At 42.5% G+C, this 19,018-nt stretch overlaps 1 protein-coding gene across 1 annotated transcript in view; it reads right to left on the bottom strand.

Annotated features, from left to right (window-relative positions):
- tmem71 (transmembrane protein 71) overlaps nucleotides 1-19,018 on the bottom strand; it is a 112,943-nt gene that overhangs the window by 35,238 nt on the left and 58,687 nt on the right. The window contains exons 6-7 of the mRNA XM_060905392.1: nucleotides 407-486; nucleotides 60-227 (exon numbers count right to left, since the gene is read on the bottom strand). Of these exons, the coding sequence (XP_060761375.1) occupies nucleotides 60-227; nucleotides 407-486 (248 nt within the window). The remainder of the gene's footprint in view (nucleotides 1-59; nucleotides 228-406; nucleotides 487-19,018) is intronic.

The raw sequence follows: 19,018 nt of genomic DNA, 5'->3' as shown, positions 1-19,018 counted from the left end.
TGCAGGAGGACAGCATTCATGCATATTCTGTACTGGACAATAGCACATTTTCCACTCACCTGATGGCGGATTGGTGGGTATGCAGTAACATTTAGATTGTGATGGGACATCAACCAGACTATTCAATGACTGAGCACATAGAACAGGGGCAGAACAGTCTTCAGAGAGAGACTCCACCTCTGGTAAAATACTTTCTTGGCCTTTAAGAGGCACAACTTTAGTAGAATCTGCAACAGACATAGACAGGTCCAGAATGAACATTTTGGTCGAAAAAAATTTTTCAAAACCTAAACAAAACCCTCACCATATGTAAAATAGGCAGAGGTGTCTTGTTCAGTGTCACTGCTAACATCCAAATATGATAACAATTCACTGGAGGACAGGGTGCCATCTCTAACAAAAATACCTCCATTGAGCAAGGACTGGCTAACGTCATTGAAGAGCGTGGCAAAAGACCTCTTGGCTTTGGGTCTCCGACGGAAAATCCTAAAAAAACAAACACACACACACACACACACACACACACACACACACACACACACACACACTATGAGCACTTAAATGCTAAATAACAATGATGACACCAATTAAATGTACAGGTGGAAATGAGAAAAACACGAGTCATTGCATTACTAAACATTATCTGCTGGGGCCAGTGGCAGTTCTAGCTTGTATGTTGCCCTATGTGAAAGTAAACCTAAATGTTATGTAAGCCAGTTGAACAGAAAATGGAATTTTTCCCTTATGTGTAATAGCATAGAAAGCAACATTGCAATATACATGCATAATAGTATACTCAAAGTGATTGCATAGGTGCAGTACTTCAATCTTTTGCATATTTCTACTCTTCTTCTTTTCCTAAACTGGGCATGTGATAGCTATCCCGTGACCTTTTCTTATCCATTTGTGTTGATTTGGCACTCGTGCATTACTACATTACCCATCCCCCAACAATGTCAACCAAGAATCAAGACTAAATTAATTCAACTTGGTGATGTGCAGACTGGTTTTATATTATTCTTAATGATTCCGCACAAACCAGAAAAAAATGCAACAATATCTCTGTGAAAGTATATCACAATATTATTAATAAATTGTGGTTTATTTAGTAGCATTTTGTAGTGAGACTGACTGTACTCTGCATTAATACTGGGTGCATGATTTAATAGATTTCCCTGCTCCCCTAGGCTTTCAGTGGGGAGACCTGAGGTTATAGGTCAACCTACGTGCACCCCCTCACTCCCCATCTCGTACTTCTGAATTGGAAACCAGGAAGTAGGCTGGCTGCCTAGGTTCACAAACTAGAATCGGAGCATCCACTCTGACAGGTTAATTGACCCACATGGTGACATTGAGGTGATGTTCAAATGACCAATAGAAAACCAATTCTGCAAATCTCAAAATTCATACTTTTTTTTTTTTTTTGTGTGTGTGTGTGTGTGTGTGTGTGTGTGTGTGTGTGCGCAAGATGCTGCCCAGGGTAGCTGTCCATGTCGCCCATGCCTAAACCCACCACTGGCTAGAACCATGAGAAGAATAAAATACCTGGAACAAGGCAAACCATAAAAGTTTCTCGTCTCGTACTCAATCAATAATCAGTGTTCAGTATTTGACATATCAAAACACGCCTGACTCATCTCCACTATTTTTTATTCCCTTCATATACACAGGCATTAAAAGGGATGTGCCATGAAAAAGATCACTTTTTCAGTGGGTATCCAGAGTGCCTACCAACCCACAAACTCTGAAATAAGACATCCCAGTCAGATTCTTTTGGGCTGCCCATTTCAGAAAAAAATGTGCTTCAACAAGCCATTCAGATTGGGCTCACCTTTCTTTGTCACAGGGTACTCATTGAAATTATACCCCCCCCCCCCCCCATCTCAGTGTCTCCACCCACAGCTTTTTTTTTTTAATTATACCAACACAAAGGCTGTACAATATAACAAAACAAAGACAATGACAATAGTGCATAGACAGTAAATACAAGATGTGTAATGAACCAAGGGAAGAGGTAGATTTTTAAAGTGCAAATGAAATCCTTAAAGCAGATACGCAGAGCCATGGCCTCACTTTCGTTTATAAATGCCTTGAGACCTCAAGAATGGCATAGGAATAATTTTAAGTGTTAACAATAAATCTAATATAGTAATTTTTATGATTAAAGTGATTCATATAGGTAGCAGTCTGAGTGAATGACCTTGACATCCATAACGTCACAGCAGGAAGTCAATCGGTCTCATTGCCATTTCTGCTATACTAAAACACAGAGCTGACTGCAACTCCGAGCCTCCATTTTGAGCTAATTTATCGCCATGCCACATAGACGTGTTGCTGGCCAGTGCAGCAACAGAACATTAGGTGGATTTATGTTGCATTCATGGCCCAAGAATATTCAAACTGCAAAGATTTGGACGCGTTTTGCGAAAAGTTCATGGGCACATTGGGCGCCTATGAAGTGGTCTCCCCTCTGCTCATTTTGCTGAAGACTGGTATGAGCCCTTTGATCTGTTGAGGAGTGTTGGCTATAAGCCTGTACTGAAAGAGGGAGCAGTATCAACAAGAAAAAGAAAACAAGAAAAGGAAAGGTTTTTTTTTTTTTTTAAAGTGCACCAGTTCTCCCGGAGCGTGAGCTGAAGGTTGTTGGTAAAACCCAGGACGGAACGGGACAGGACATATTGCTCGGGCAGCAACCTCCCCATGGTTGTTGCTAAAACCAGTGACATCCCGTTCCATCCTGGGTTTTAGTAATTGCCTGAGCTGAGCAGTAATGGCAGAGTAGTCAGTATGGAGAGAATGGAGAATGAGTGGAGCAGCCGCCTGATTTCTAAACTGGATATTGCTGCCATCTCGCCCTTACGTGGAAGAAGCAAATTAACGGAGAACTGAACGAACGAAAGTCAGATTGTTTCAAAACAATCAGCCACAAGATCGGCCTTCAAGAAGCAGGAACACAGACGGGTAAGCTCCGACTCTCATTTGGATATAAAACAAAAACATGTTTACCTGCATTTAGATTAATACATGTAACTTGTATTGCGTGTTTAAGTTACCGGTATAAGATTATTTAATTTGCTTCAGAATGTGATTGTCTCAGTTCATCTGATTATTTAATCAGCCTTTTACGTTTTATCAGTGAAAATGCATGCATGTACATGTATGTTGCACAAGTTATAACACCTATCCTGTTTTAATGAGAGTCAACCCACAATCAATGAAGTCAAATCAGTCTTAGTTGAGCCAGTCAGTAATGGTATTTCTTACTTTCACCATAATGTTTTATTTATATGACTTTGGTCTATAGCTGTCAAAGGCCTCGGCCTTAAAACCGATTACCGCTGTGACATCACGCACTCAGGGCTGGCTGGCTCAGCTCGAATGCCAACTTTGTGGTCGATTTTAACTGTTAAAAATATATATATTTAAATTCCCATTTATGCAGCATACAAGAGTCAAGGATGGAAATACTATCCACTCAAATTTATTTAAAAATACAGGTTCTGTGTATATCCTTTAAGTTATTTATACAGTATCTGTGATTTATAGAATATACACCGTACCAGTGAAAAGTTTATACACCCCTACTCTTTCATACGTTTTTCTGGACTACAATTTTCTACGCTGCAGAATAATACTGAAAACACCAAAACTCTGAAACAACATATGGAACACACACAGAACTATGTGACAAAAAAAAAGTGTTTAAAAAGATATATATTTTACATTCTTCAAAGTAGCCACCATTTACACACACCTCCAGGCTACAAGAATGACAGACCATATAAGAAATTAGGAGATATAAAAAAAAAATTAGAACAGAGATGACAAAAAAGGGGGCGGCACGGTGGTGTAGTGGTTAGCGCTGTCGCCTCACAGCAAGAAGGTCTGAGTTCGAGCCCCGTGGCCGGCGAGGGCCTTTCTGTGCGGAGTTTGCATGTTCTCCCCATGTCCGCGTGGGTTTCCTCCGGGTGCTCCGGTTTCCCCCACAGTCCAAAGACATGCAGGTTAGGTTAACTGGTGACTCTAAATTGACCGTAGGTGTGAATGTGAGTGTGAATGGTTGTCTGTGTCCATGTGTCAGCCCTGTGATGACCTGGCGACTTGTCCAGGGTGTACCCCGCCTTTCGCCCGTAGTCAGCTGGGATAGGCTCCAGCTCGCCTGTGACCCTGTAGAACAGGATAAAGCGGCTAGAGATAATGAGATGAGATGACAAAAAAGGCAAAAAGCTCCACCCACAGCTTGAAAACTACCTTTGCAAAGGATGTGCCATTTTTTTCCCCTCACAAGCTCCAATTCATGTGTGCTAAGCATTGCTATACCAAACTGAGACACAGTACTGGCAACAAAAATGTTCCTAAAAGACAAATAATTACAACCGGTCTGTGGCAGTTATGCTCGGTATCCATTTGGCTGTTTAGCACTAGCTAATGCTAACAGCGGAGTTATTGGCCTTACTTGCTGTAGGATCCATAATACTGTTAACACTTAGTTTGTTCGGTGAATGTCTGTAATATGAAATTGATCTTATCAACACTCAATGTGTGAGTAAAATGAGAGAATTGGTGTAGGCGCACATGCATGCACACGTCCGTGTATATTATATATATATATATATATATATATATATATATATATATATATATATATATATATATATATGTGTGTGTGTGTGTGTGTGTGTGTGTGTGTGTGTCTCTCTCAAATATATATAAAAAAATGTGTGCGTGTATATACACAGTGTGTGTGTGTGTGTGTGTGTGTGTGTGTGTGTGTGTGTATATACACAGTACCTTGAAAAAGTATTCATACCCCTTGAACTTTTTCACATTTTTCCACCTTACAACCACGAAATTAAAAAGTTTTTTATTGAGATTTTATGTGATAGACCAACACAGAGTAGCACATACTTGAAGTGAAATGAAAATGATAAATGGTCTTCAAAATTTTAAACAAATAAAAATCTGAAAAATGTGGTGTGCATTAGTATTCAGCCTCCTGTACTCTGATACCGTACCTCTAAATACAATCCAGTGCAATCAATTGCCTTCAGAAGTCATCTAATTAGTTAATAGAGTCCTACTGTGTGTAATTTACTCTCAGCATAAATACATTTGTTCTGTGAAGGCCTCAGTGGTTTGTTAGAGAACAGTGAAGAACAGTCAGCATCATGAAGACCAAAGAACTCACCAGACAGGTCAGGGATAAAGTTCTGGAGAAGTTTAAAGCAGGGTTAGGTTATAAAAAAATATCCCAAGCTCTGAACATCTCAAGAAGCACTGTTCAATCCATCATTCAAAAATGGAAAAAGTATGGCACAACTGCAAACCTACCAAGACATGGCCGTCCACCTAAACTGACAGAGCGAGCAAGGACAGCACTGGTCAAAGAAGCAGCCAAGAGGCCCTTGATCACTCTGGAGGAGCTGCAGAAATCCACAGCTCAGGTGGGAGAATCTGTGCACAGGACAACTATAAGTCGTACACTCCACAAATCTGGCCTTTTTGAAAGAGTGGCAAGAAGAAAGCCATTGTTGAAAGACAGGCATAAGAAGCCATGTCGGGGACACAGCAAACATGTGGAAGAAGGTGCTTTGGTCAGATGAGACCAAAGTTGAACTTTTTGGCCTAAATACAAAGCGCTATGTGTGGCGGAAAACTAACACTGCTCATCACCCTGCACACACCATCCCCACTATGAAACATGGTGGTGGCAGCATCATGGGGATGCTTTTCTTCAGCAGGGACAGGGAAGCTGGTCAGAGTTGATGGGAAGATAGATGGAGCTAAATACAGGGCAATCTTGGAAGAAAACCTGTTGGAGGCTGCAAAAGACTTGAGACTGGGAAGGAGATTCAACTTCCAGCAAGACAATGATCCTAAGCATACAGCCAGAGCTACAATGGAATGGTTTAGATCAAAGAATATTCATGTGTTAGAATGGCCCAGTCAAAGTCCAGACATAAATCCCATTGAGCATCTGTGGCAAAACTTGAAAATTGCTGTTCACAGACGCTCTCCATCCAATCTGGCTGAGCTTGAGCTATTTTGCAAAGAAGAATGGGCAAAAATTTCAGTGTCTAGATGTGCAAAGCTGGTAGAGACATACCACAAAAGACTTGCAGTTGTAATTGCAGCAAAAGGTGGCTCGACAAAGTATTGACACAGGGGGGCTGAATACTAATGCACATCACATTTTTCAGATTTTTATTTGTTTAAAATTTTGAAGACCATTTATCATTTTCGTTTCACTTCACAATTATGTGCTACTCTGTGTTGGTCTATCACATAAAATCTCAATAAAAAACTTTTAAGTTCGTGGTTGTAAGGTGGAAAAATGTGAAAAAAAGTTCAAAGGGTATGAATACTTTTTCAAGGCACTGTGTGTATGTATACACACACACACACACACACACACACACACACACACACACAACCCCGATTCCAAAAAAGTTGGGACAAAGTACAAATTGTAAATAAAAACGGAATGCAATGATGTGGAAGTTTCAAAATTCCATATTTTATTCAGAATAGGACATAGATGACATATCAAATGTTTAAACTGAGAAAATGCATCATTTAAAGAGAAAAATTAGGTGATTTTAAATTTCATGACAACACCACATCTCAAAAAAGTTGGGACAAGGCCATGTTTACCACTGTGAGACACCCCCTTTTCTCTTTCCAACAGTCTGTAAACGTCTGGGGACTGAGGAGACAAGTTGCTCAAGTTGAGGGATAGGAATGCTAACCCATTCTTGTCTAATGTAGGATTCTAGTTGCTCAACTGTCTTAGGTCTTTTTTGTCGTATCTTCCGTTTTATGATGTGCCAAATGTTTTCTATGGGTGAAAGATCTGGACTGCAGGCTGGCCAGTTCAGTACCCGGACCCTTCTTCTACGCAGCCATGATGCTGTAATTGATGCACTATGTGGTTTGGCATTGTCATGTTGGAAAATGCAAGGTCTTCCCTGAAAGAGACGTCGTCTGGATGGGAGCATATGTTGCTCTAGAACCTGGATATACCTTTCAGCATTGATGGTGTCTTTCCAGATGTGTAAGCTGCCCATGCCACCTGCACTAATGCAACCCCATACCATCAGAGATGCAGGCTTCTGAACTGAGCACTGATAACAACTTGGGTCGTCCTTCTCCTCTTTAGTCCGAATGACACGGCGTCCCTGATTTCCATAAAGAACTTTCAAATTTTGATTCGTCTGACCACAGAACAGTTTTCCACTTTGCCACAGTGTATTTTAAATGAGCCTTGGCCCAGAGAAGACGTCTGTGCTTCTGGATCATGTTTAGATACGGCTTCTTCTTTGAACTATAGAGTTTTAGCTGGCAACAGCGGATGGCACGGTGAATTGTGTTCACAGATGACGTTCTCTGGAAATATTCCTGAGCCCATTTTGTGATTTCCAATAGAGAAGCATGCCCGTATGTGATGCAGTGCCATCTAAGGGCCCGAAGATCACGGGCACCCAGTATGGTTTTCCGGCCTTGACCCTTACGCACAGATATTCTTCCAGATTCTCTGAATCTTTTGATGATATTATGCACTGTAGATGATATGTTCAAACTCTTTGCAATTTTACACTGTCGAACTCCTTTCTGATATTGCTCCACTATTTGTCGGTGCAGAATTAGGGGGATTGGTGATCCTCTTCCCATCTTTACTTCTGAGAGCCGCTGCCACTCCAAGACGCTCTTTTTATACCCAATCATGTTAATGACTGTGGCAGCGGGGGCGTGGTCAAGCGCCGGTCTGTGACAGGAGGGCGGAGTCAGGGAAGGTAAGTGGCAGAATCACTACACCTGACGGCAATTAACCTGTGTTTGTGTATGTCTTCCCAGTGACCGTGCCCTATTTAAGGAGGGAGAGTGAGAGCGGAAGGGAGCTTCCCCAGAGGAGACTACAGAGTGTGTGTCTCTGTCTCTCTGATTGGTTATTTAATTGTCAGACTGAAAAGTGCGGCAATAAAGCCTCCTGTTCACCCTGATCTCTGTCCTGCCGTCCTCTGTGCTCCACCCACACGCAGGGAACGTTTACAATGACCTATTGCCAATTGACCTAATGAGTTGCAATTTGGTCCTCCAGCTGTTCCTTTTTTGTACCTTTAACTTTTCCAGCCTCTTATTGCCCCTGTCCCAACTTTTTTGAGATGTGTTGCTGTCATGAAATTTCAAATGAGCCAATATTTGGCATGAAATTTCAAAATGTCTCACTTTCGACATTTGATATGTTGTCCATGTTCTATTGTGAATACAATATCAGTTTTTGAGATTTGTAACTTATTGCATTCTGTTTTTATTTACAATTTGTACTTTGTCCCAAATTTTTTGGAATCAGGGTTGTAATTATATATATATATATATATATATATATATATATATATATATATATATATATATATATATATATTAGTGCTGTCAAAAATGTCGCGTTATTAACACGTTAACTTGACTCAATTTTAACAGCGATAATTTTTTTATCGCGAGATTAACGCTCTGTGACATGATGTAGGTTTTTCATAAGCTTTTGAACCTGCCAGGAACTTGGAACAGAGACTTTGCTTAGAAAACCGATAGCAGCTAGACTGTAATGCCACTCCCCGCACAGCCAGAGTCCTCTGCCCTCCTCCCCCAAAGAACCAGCGCGGGCAGGGCGCGATAGTAGAGATGGGATTTATGGCTCTTTGATGGGATCCACATCTTTGTGATCCGTTCTTTGAAAAGAGCCGTTCAAAAGACTGGCTAATGTGGCTCTTTTTAAATATTTATTCAGTTTTAAGAAGACAGCGTCTAAAGAAGCCAGATCCCTCTGAACTGTAAACTCAATGCTATCCCAGAAATCCTTCCTGTAATATGCAAATTTGGCTGCCTCTGATTGGACAGCGCGACGCATCAACAGGCAGAAAGTGTAAAAGTACAAAATGTGTTAAGTGAGCTGAAAGAGTAAAGATCAGATTTAATGCAATATTTATCAACGAACAACTTAAAGTTAATATAATGGTGTACTTTATATTATAATCAAGCATGTCAAGGCTACCGTCACGGTGTAATCTATCTCTCTGATTAGAGTTGTAGACACTCAAGCAGTAGATCACTTCACTCATGGTTCTCTTGCTAGCCCCGCGCCGGTGCTCGGCTTAGGTTTCACTTTGTAGTGGCTGTGTCAAGACGTGTTATGTTTTGCAATAAAAAAAAAACACTGGTACAAAGCAAGCCCATTCACTTTTTTATACTGATAAGAGAATTACAATGTTTTTTTTATGTGACAAAAATGTGCGATTAAATTGCGATTAATCGCGAGTTAACTATGACAGTCGCGACATTAATCGCGATTAAATATTTTAATCGCTTGACAGCACTTATTTATATATATATATATACACACACACACACACACACACACACACACACACACGTGTAAGCTCTGGCTACTAGGCTGAAAAGATACACCCGAGAAGCAGAGGTCAAGAGAATAAATGTTCTCCAAAGACACAGCCAGGGAGTACTTCCAGGTACAAGGAAATAACAGCACCCAGAAATACTAGAAGGCCATATGGGAGAAAGAGGTATCACGCAACACCAATGCCAAGTGGCTGGTGGAGCAAACAGCAACCTCCCAGAACAAGAACCAGTAACAAATCACAAAGGCAGACATCTGGACAGCACCAGGATCTGACATGATCCACACCTACTGGCTGAAGAAGCTAACAGTACTCCATGAACACCTGACAGCACAAATGAGCGAGCTGCTAAAAACTGGCTAACAAAGGGCAGGACAATCCTGGTCATGAAGGATTCTAATAAGGGCACCCATCCATCCATTATCTGCAGCTGCTTATCCTGTTCTACAGGGTCGCAGGCAAGCTGGAGCCAATCCCAGCTGACTATGGGCGAGAAATGGGGTACAAGTTGCCAGGTTATCACAGGGCTGACACAGAGACAACCAACCATTCACACTCACACCTACGGTCAATTTAGAGCCACCAATTAACCTAACCTGCATGTCTTTGGACTGTGGGGGAAACCAGAGCACCCGGAGAACATGCAAACTCCACACAGAAAGGACCTCGCTGGCTGTTGGGCTCAAACCCAGGACTTTCTTGCTGTGAGGTGACAGTGCTAACCACTACACCACCATGCCACCCCCAATAAGGGCACAATACCTTCAAATTACCAGCCAATAACCTGCCTGCCCACAGCATGGAAGCTACTCTCAGGCATCATAGCAGCCAAGTTGAGTGGGCACGAGTCAATACATGAGCAAAGTTCAGAAGGGCATTGGAAACAACACCAGAGGGTCAATGCACCATCTAATGGTCGATAGAGCAATCCCCCAAGACTCTAAGACTAGACAGACGAACCTGAGCACTGCCTGGATTGGATACAAGAAAGTTTATGACTCAATGCCCCACACATGGATACTGGAATGCTTGGTACTGTACAAGGCTCACAGTGCACTGATGACCTTCATCAAGAACTCAATGTGGCTGTAGAAAACAACATTGGAGTCCAACTCCAAGGCCATCACACAAGTGACTAGCAAGTCTGGCATGCACTGTTAAGTCAAGTCAAGTTTATTTGTATACTGCTTTTAACAATAGACATTGTCGTAAGGCAGCTTGACAGAAAATGAAAAGGCTTTAAACATAAGCTAATTTTATCCCTAATTTATCCCCAGTGGGCAAGCCTGTGGTGAGGATGGCAAGGAAAAAACCTCCCTCAGACGACATGAGGAAAAAACTTCAAGAGAAACCAAACTCAAAAGGGAACCCATCCTCATTTGGGTGATAACAGATAGTGTGATTATAAATAATTCACTTCTATAACCAGGTCCTATATAGTCACAAAGTATAACTGTAAAACCAGGAAAATAATTACAGTTTTAACATGAAGTCTGTTTTGTTGAAGTTGTTATAAATTTCCATTGATGGAAACTTGAATGCAAAACTGTTCATGAAAACTGCAGTCCTAAAGTTAGCAAGTCAACTGTAGTCCTCAGACAAATTACTGTAGGTGTCCAGAGTGATCTTCCAAGTGCGACTTTCGACTGTACATCCAGGGAGCAGAAGAGGTCAGCATCTTACTGGTGTCTCAGGATTGACATGTACACTACCGTTCAAAAGTTTGGGGTCACTTTGAAATTTCCTTATTTTTGAAAGAAAAGCACTGTTCTTTTCAATGAAGATCACTTTAATCAGAAATACACTCTATACAGGGCGGCATGGTGGTGTAGTGGTTAGCGCTGTCGCCTCACAGCAAGAAGGTCCTGGGTTCGAGCCCCGTGGCCGGCGAGGGCCTTTCTGTGCGGAGTTTGCATGTTCTCCCCGTGTCCGCGTGGGTTTCCTCCGGGTGCTCCGGTTTCCCCCACAGTCCAAAGACACGCAGGTTAGGTTTAACCGGTGACTCTAAATTGACCGTAGGTGTGAATGGTTGTCTGTGTGTATGTGTCAGCCCTGTGATGACCTGGCGACTTGTCCAGGATGTACCCTGCCTTTCGCCCGTAGTCAGCTGGGATAGGCTCCAGCTTGCCTGCGACCCTTCAGAACAGGATAAAGCGGCTAGAGATAATGAGATGAGACACTCTATACATTTCTTATGTGGTAAATGACTATTCTAGCTGCAAATGTCTGGTTTTTGGTGCAATATCTACATAGGTGTATAGAGGCTCATTTCCAGCAACTATCACTCCAGTGTTCTAATGGTACAATGTGTTTGCTCATTGCCTCAGAAGGCTAATGGATGATTAGAAAACCCTTGTACAAATCATGTTAGCACAGCTGAAAACAGTTTAGCTCTTTAGAGAAGCTATAAAACTGACCTTCCTTTGAGCAGATTGAATTTCTGGAGCATCACATTTGTGGGGTCGATTAAATGCTCAAAATGGCCAGAAAAATGTCTTGACTATATTTTCTATTCATTTTACAACTTATGGTGGTAAATAAAAGTGTGACTTTTCATGGAAAACACAAAATTGTCTGGGTGACCCCAAACTTTTGAACGGTAGTATAACTCCAAGGGACAGACAGAGGGAAGAGATTGGGGGGGGGTCCAACAGGCACTTCCTATACATCAAGCTGCATGCCAGGAGTGAATGAGGTATCGACTCACTGAGCCACCTCACCAGGATCTACAGTGAGGACATCGCGATGTCATTTGGACAGCTGAAATAGTAAGCTGGCCACAAGTGGAGACAGATGCAGCTGATGTCAAGACATGAAAACTCCTCACAATGCATGGAGGGTTCCACCCTATATTCAACACCCCAAGATTCTATGAGCCATGGAAACAGGAAGGGTGAGGATTAGTGAGTGTCAGAACTGACACTCACCAAGAAGGCTCACCAGTGTCTCTTTTTCTTGAGGATTCTGAAGAAAAAAACATCTCTCTTCAGACATCCTGGTGAACTTCTACTGCTGTACCATCGAGAGCATTCTAACCAACTGTGTTATAGTCTGGTATGGGAACTGCTCTGTTTCGGACCAGAAGGCACTGCAGAAGGTGGTGAAAATTGCCCAGCATGTCGTGGGAGCCTCACTTCCTGCTCTTGAGGACATCTACAGGAAGCGATGTCTCAAGAGAGCCATAAACATCAACAAAGGCTCCTGCCACCCAGCACACTAACTATTCACTCTCCTGCCCTCTGGAAGGTGCTACAGGAGTCTTCAGTCCAAAACCACCAGGTTCAAGAACAGTTTTTTTCCTTCAGCTGTCCCACTGCTGAACTTCACCCCTCCCACACACACACACACTCACTCACTAACCCCCCCCGACCAAACTGAATTGACTTGAACTGACTTCACTACACTATCACCATTTGCACTACTGTTTATTCATACCACATTTTGTATATACTGCAAATATCTATATCATACCATTGCACTATAGTACATTCATATCGCACATTTGTACATATTGTAAATATCTATCATTATACCATTCCATACCCTGTAATTTCTGTACATTTATATTTGTATATTACACTTATATTATTTACTGCTATGCACTTCTGGTTAGATGCAATCTGCATTTTGTTGCCTTGTACCTGTGACATGTGCAATGACAAAGTTGAATCTAATCTAATAAGTGCACTGATGACCAGGATGTCCAGTAGCGAGGCATGAATGGGCCCAGGTGATGAACTGGCCTCAGAACTGAGGTGGGACATACATGAGACCAGAAGGGCAGGTGTCTGGAGGGTCATGTGGCTGCGCCTAAACTATTGCTTTATCAAATTCCCATGTGGTGGTGTTGAAAAAGCAGTTGGGTGGCACGATAGGAGTAGATTTTTGGTTGATGTTAGAGACTGTGAATTCTGGAAAGGGCGTCGGCTTTAGTGTTCTTAGAACCGGGATGTAGGAGATGGTAGGAATTGAGTGAAAAAGAGCACCCATCTAGCTTGACGTGGGTTTAGCCATTTAGCTGTCTTAAGGTATTCAAGGTTCTTCTGATCTGTAAGGATTGTAAATGGATGTGTGGCACCCTGTAGCCAATGTCTCCATTCTTCCAAGGGGCAGCTTTATCGTAAGAAGTTCCTGGTTTCCGATGTTGTAATTCTGTTCTGCTGGTGAAAGTTTCTTAGAGAAGAAGGCTATGGGGTGTAGTTTGGGCTTTTCCCCAAAGCACTGAGACAATACCCCTCACATTCCAGTTTCTGATGCGTCTACTTCCATAGTGAAGGACTTTGTGGGATTGGGGTGTCGGAGGATGGGTGCTGATGTGAAGCCTGCCTTGAGCTGTTTGAAAACCTCCTCTGTGGCCTTGTTCCACTGGAGGTGCCTAGGCCCCTTCTTTAGCAGAGAGGTGAGATGATGGTACTAAACGCTGATTAATCAGCGATAAAAAATTAGCAAATCCGAGGAAACATTGTAGTTCTTTGACCATAGAGGCTGTGGGCCATGTGGTGACTGCAGAGACTTTGCTTGTGTCCATGCTCATGCCCTCAGCACTGATGTACTCAAGGAACGAAATCTGAGTTATGTGGAATTCACACTTTTCTGCTTTAACATAAAGTTGGTTTTCTTAGCACTGATGTAATATGTTTGCGATGAGTGGTCTCACCGGGGGAGTAGATCAAAGTGTCATCGAAGTAGGCAATAACATAGTGTCTTAACATGTACCTGAGGATGTCATTTATCAGACACTGGAAGTGCGAGAAAGTCCATATGGCATCACACAATACTTGAAGTGCCCTGAGGTGGTACTAAAGGCAGTCTTCCCCTTCAAAAATTCTCATCCCCTTCAAAAATTCTCACCAGATTGTAAGCACTTCTAAGGTCCAGTTCAGTGAATATGCAAGCTGTTCTGAGCTGTTCTAAAGCCGATGAGACAAATGGAAGTGGGTAGAGATACTTAACTGTTATTTGGTTTAGCCTTCTGTAAATCAATGCATGGGCATAGACCCCCTCCTTTCTTCTCCACGAAAAAGAAGCTGGCTGATGCTGGGGATGTGGCTGGACGAATATATCCCTGTTGCAGTGCTTCCTGGACATACTCCTCCATGGCATCTTGCTCTGCGATGGATAGTGGGTAGATGTGGTTATGTGGAGGGGTCATGCCTGGGAGGAGATCAGTAGCACAATCATATGGTCGATGAGGAGGTAGACCACTGGCTTTACCTTTACTGAACATTTCCTTGAGTTCATGATAACAGGCGGGAACATGCTCAACACCCCTGGGTGAGGGGCTCTCCACAAAAGTGGAAGCCAGGGTGATTTATGGAAGTTGCAGACATTCACGAAAACATGAGTGTGACTATTGTAAAATTTCAGGCTGCTGCCAGGAAATAAGGGGATCATGTAGTTGTAGCTAAGGGAAACCCAGAACTATGGCAAGATGAGTGGTACGAGTGAGGAACAAGGAGATGCGTTCAATATGAAGGGCCCCAACCTGAATTTCTATAGGTGCAGTGCAAGTGGTGAGGAGTCCCTCCCCAATGGGTCTGCCATCTATGGTCTTCAGGCTTAGTGGTCACTAGCAGGTTACCTGGTGTTGCTCGGGTTTTGCAAAATTCTGGGTTGCCCCTAGACTCCCACGTCAAATTTGGTGACGATCCATTGAGAAATGGTGATGTTAACCCAAGGCAAACAAAAACCCAAACATCCATGACCCAGGGGCCCACTGGGGACCTGCTGGGGCCCAAATATGGAATTTCTGAGTTCTGCCAAATTATGGCCATCTCCTGTACCTACAGTACATGCCAAGTTTAGTGAAGATCTGTCAAGAGTTTGTGTTGGTAAATATAATGTGAAAGGCATTAAGGGAGGGGGTGGGTGGATGTTGTGCCCCCCAGAGACCTTCCTGGGGCTCATACATGAATTTTGTTAATATCTGCAAACTTTTGGGTCATCCTTGGACCTATTTGCCAAATTTGGTGAAAATCCATCAAGAAATTGCGACGTTAGCTTGAGACAAACAAACAAACTTTGCTGCTTATTATATAGATTGGAGCTTTTCTGGGGGCAGGTTAAGCCTCTGGATGACCTCAAGGTCAATGAAATTGCCCTCTGTTCCTGAGTATATGAGGGCAGAAAGAACATGGGTCGAGTCTGGGAGTTTTAGTAACACATGAAGTTTAAGAAAGTGTTCTATTAAAGTGATTTTGTGACTCACCAGGCTGCTGGAGCTGGATTCGTTGCGAAGGTGGCCTTGTTTTCTGGGATTGGGTGGTCAAACTGGACATTGTGCTTGGAGATGGCCATGTTCTCCGCAGTAGAAACACAACCCCTCACGATGCCTCCTCTATCTCTCTGAATGGGGCTTGTGAGTATTAAAGATTTCTATCGGTGTGGAGGATTGTGGAGGTTGTGGAAGGACAGGTGAGTGCTGTAAGGAGAGTCTGTTGTTAAGTAGATGGTCCAGTCTGATGGCCAGATCAATTAGGGAGGCTAGTGAAAGTTGTTCATCACAACATGCCAGCTCAGAGAGGATATCAAGGCTTAAACTCTGGCAAAAGGTCATCTTGAGTGCTGGTTCATTCCACCTGCTATCTGCCACTAGTATGATGTGGAACTCCAGGACTGCTGGATTGCAAGTAGCCTCTCTCCAACCTCGCAGAGACACCTTGCTTGTCATTAAAATGCCCTACGTTTGCATTGTTTTGCACTATTCTAATCGATTAAACCATGAAAAAAAGTTTATTTCAGGTTCCCTGTGAAGTGATAAAGGGTGAAAGAGCAAAGAATTTTACCAAAAGACAATGAGAAAGGTGGCTCTTGAACCTTTTGCTGCAATGGAAGGGAGAGTTTGCAGTGATCACTTCATGAAAGGTTTGTAAATTCCTCAGATTTATTTCGCTTGGATTCACAAATCACTTTTCCCACCACTTTCCATTACTTTGTGATGTTTTGAAGTTCAAGAGCTGCTTACATCCTCAGATGTGTTTTGTTTACGTTTTGATCATGGTCACCATATTGTAAATTAATGCGCATGTTTTCACTTTATTTATCAGGATGTCCCAGCAATCTTTACGAGGATGATGACACACATTGGGCTCCTACACTGAACTAGATCGATAAGATAATCGAGACGATCCACATAAGCACAAAAGCAGAGCTTATGAGTTAACAACACGAAACCGCTGACCCGGCCATGCAGGTACAGCGAGCTGTGATAACTTCTCAGTCCTGTTTCACCAATACCCAGGTCTTTAAACGGGTTTCTGTAGATCTTTGTGAGTGATTTACCAGGAGAGAAGAGCAGGGAAGTTTGAGAATTGAGTAGTTGTGGTTTGTTTACACCCAATACCAAACCCTGCAGCGTCCAAGCAACCATCACAAAGACGCATACAAAGAACCCAAAAATACCTAATTACCCGGGCATAAACGCTACAGGATCTATCTTGCAGTGTCTTGAGCCCCAGATCTTTAACACAGCCACATATAAAAAGTTGTATGCCTTTATGCTCTTCCAGGCTTTCATCTGCTTGTCTGTGTAGAATGATGTCTGCAGCACAAGGTAGTTTGTGATGTCGGGAAGCTCAACGGATGGATAATTTTCCATAGGAAAAATCCTAATTTTTCATAGGAAAAATCCTTCACATGTAAGGATCCATCCCACTGCAAAGAGCAACTTTCTGAGGGTATCTTGACTGTGCATTGGCCTCTAAATTGCGAAAACAGTTGGAGATGGTTTCACTAGCTCTTCGCATAACGGCAGCCAAATTGGTTTGTCTGACCACCATTTCATTTCACCGAAAGTAAACTCACAAGAAAGTGTCACGTGACTGAATACAACCTACTGAGGACTTAGCCCATACATTGTCTACATGCCTACCCCCCATATATCAACACAAAACTATAGGGAAAATACTTTATTTTCTCAAACTGAAATATGCTCTTGCTCAAATTAATTTTTATAGTATAAAGGGTGTCTTTATGTTCATGTTGGATCAATGTAAGTAATCATGTTCCAGAGCAAACTACACTGTTACACATCTCCAGATGTTTGTGATTTTGTTACTGCATCCCATGTGCTTAGAAAGCTTTTCTCACATCATTCTGTTTTCATTCTTATTTTTAGTCCAAATCTATCAATAACTTGTGAGGCTCTGGTGGCATAACCTAGCCAGGTTAACGTTAGGTAAAATAGCTAATTATTCCAACAGTCATTGACTGAATAACATTACACTCATTTATGTCTTGTCAGCATCACATTTTAGTCGTGCGAAAAGGGTTCACTGATGAACATTTTTTGTCAACATTTTGGTTGGCTTCATTTTAAATGCAACTGAAATTGGCTAGTTTTCTAATTTCTTCATTTAAAGCTTGAAACATAAAATGAGATTAATGTTCTGCCTGTGGCCTAGAGGTCTGCACTGGGATTGGGTCCCGCGGGATCCAAAGCAAATCTCGCGGGAACGGGCGGTTTGCACTTAGCTGCGGGCGGGAATGGGCGGCCATAGTAAAACACTGCGGGATCGTAAACTAGCCTAGTGACAGCATGAGTCAAACAAGTGATGTAGAAAATAAACTGAAACAAGGATTGTACAGTACAAAAACGAAACAAGGAAAGTCTGATATCTGGCAAAATTTCTCAGTTGTGTGCGACGCAGACAGCAACGAACTTGACTACGTTCATTGTGACAAATGCTCAAAAATCCTAATTTACAATGGACACAAATCCGGCACCTCTGGGTTGAGGCGTCACACCTGCTCTGTCCTCCCAGGTCAGAGTAAGCTGCATTTCAATCAAAAACAACTTCTCCCTGCACATATTAAACAGGAAATTACAGAGAAATGTGTGGAAGTGTGCTGTCTAGACATACGGCCATATGATTTGGTCGCCGGGAGAGGCTTTGTTGACACTTAGCAGCAACATTAACAAAGTGTGGCAAGTTTGACGTTAAGGATGTTTTACCTCATCCAACCACTGTATCCAGACATGTCAAGGGGCGAGCACAAGCACTGCAGGCGTCAGTGGCAGCAGAAATAAAGCCCATCATTGAAACATATGGCTGTGCCATCACAACCGATATATGGACGGAGGATTACCATAAGTCTTCATTCATATCTGGCACCATTCATTATACAAACAACAACTTCGACCTCGTTTCCAGGGTGTTATTCACAGCTCCCTTCGAGAGTGACATGTCAAAAACAGGGGAGAATATCAGGAGTCTGCTGTTCCAGAAACTCCGTGAATTTGGAATAGATGCGTCACTACTATCTGGCTGTATTGTGTTTGTTACTGACCGCGGAGCAAACATAGTCGCCGCCCTGCGTGGCTACACCAGGTTGAATTGCAACGCGCACATTCTGAATGTCACCTTATCAAGTGCATTTGCACCAGGTGTGTTGGCTGAAACTGAGCTGTCTGAACTGTTGACCAATGCAAAAAAGCTGGTGAAATATTTCAAGCATTCAGGTCTGCAGAACAGCTTGAAGAAATCCCTCAAGCAATCCATCGAGACCCGATGGAATTCAAATTACGATATGCTGGATTCCATACTGCAACAGCATGAGATTTCAACATTACTGCTGAGCAATAACCAGTATGAAAGAATTGCGCA

The sequence above is a fragment of the Neoarius graeffei genome, chromosome 23, assembly GCF_027579695.1.
Source record: "Neoarius graeffei isolate fNeoGra1 chromosome 23, fNeoGra1.pri, whole genome shotgun sequence".
NCBI lineage: Eukaryota > Metazoa > Chordata > Actinopteri > Siluriformes > Ariidae > Neoarius > Neoarius graeffei.
The sequence above is the reverse complement of the archived record's forward strand: the minus strand, read 5'-3'. Positions and strand labels throughout refer to the sequence as shown.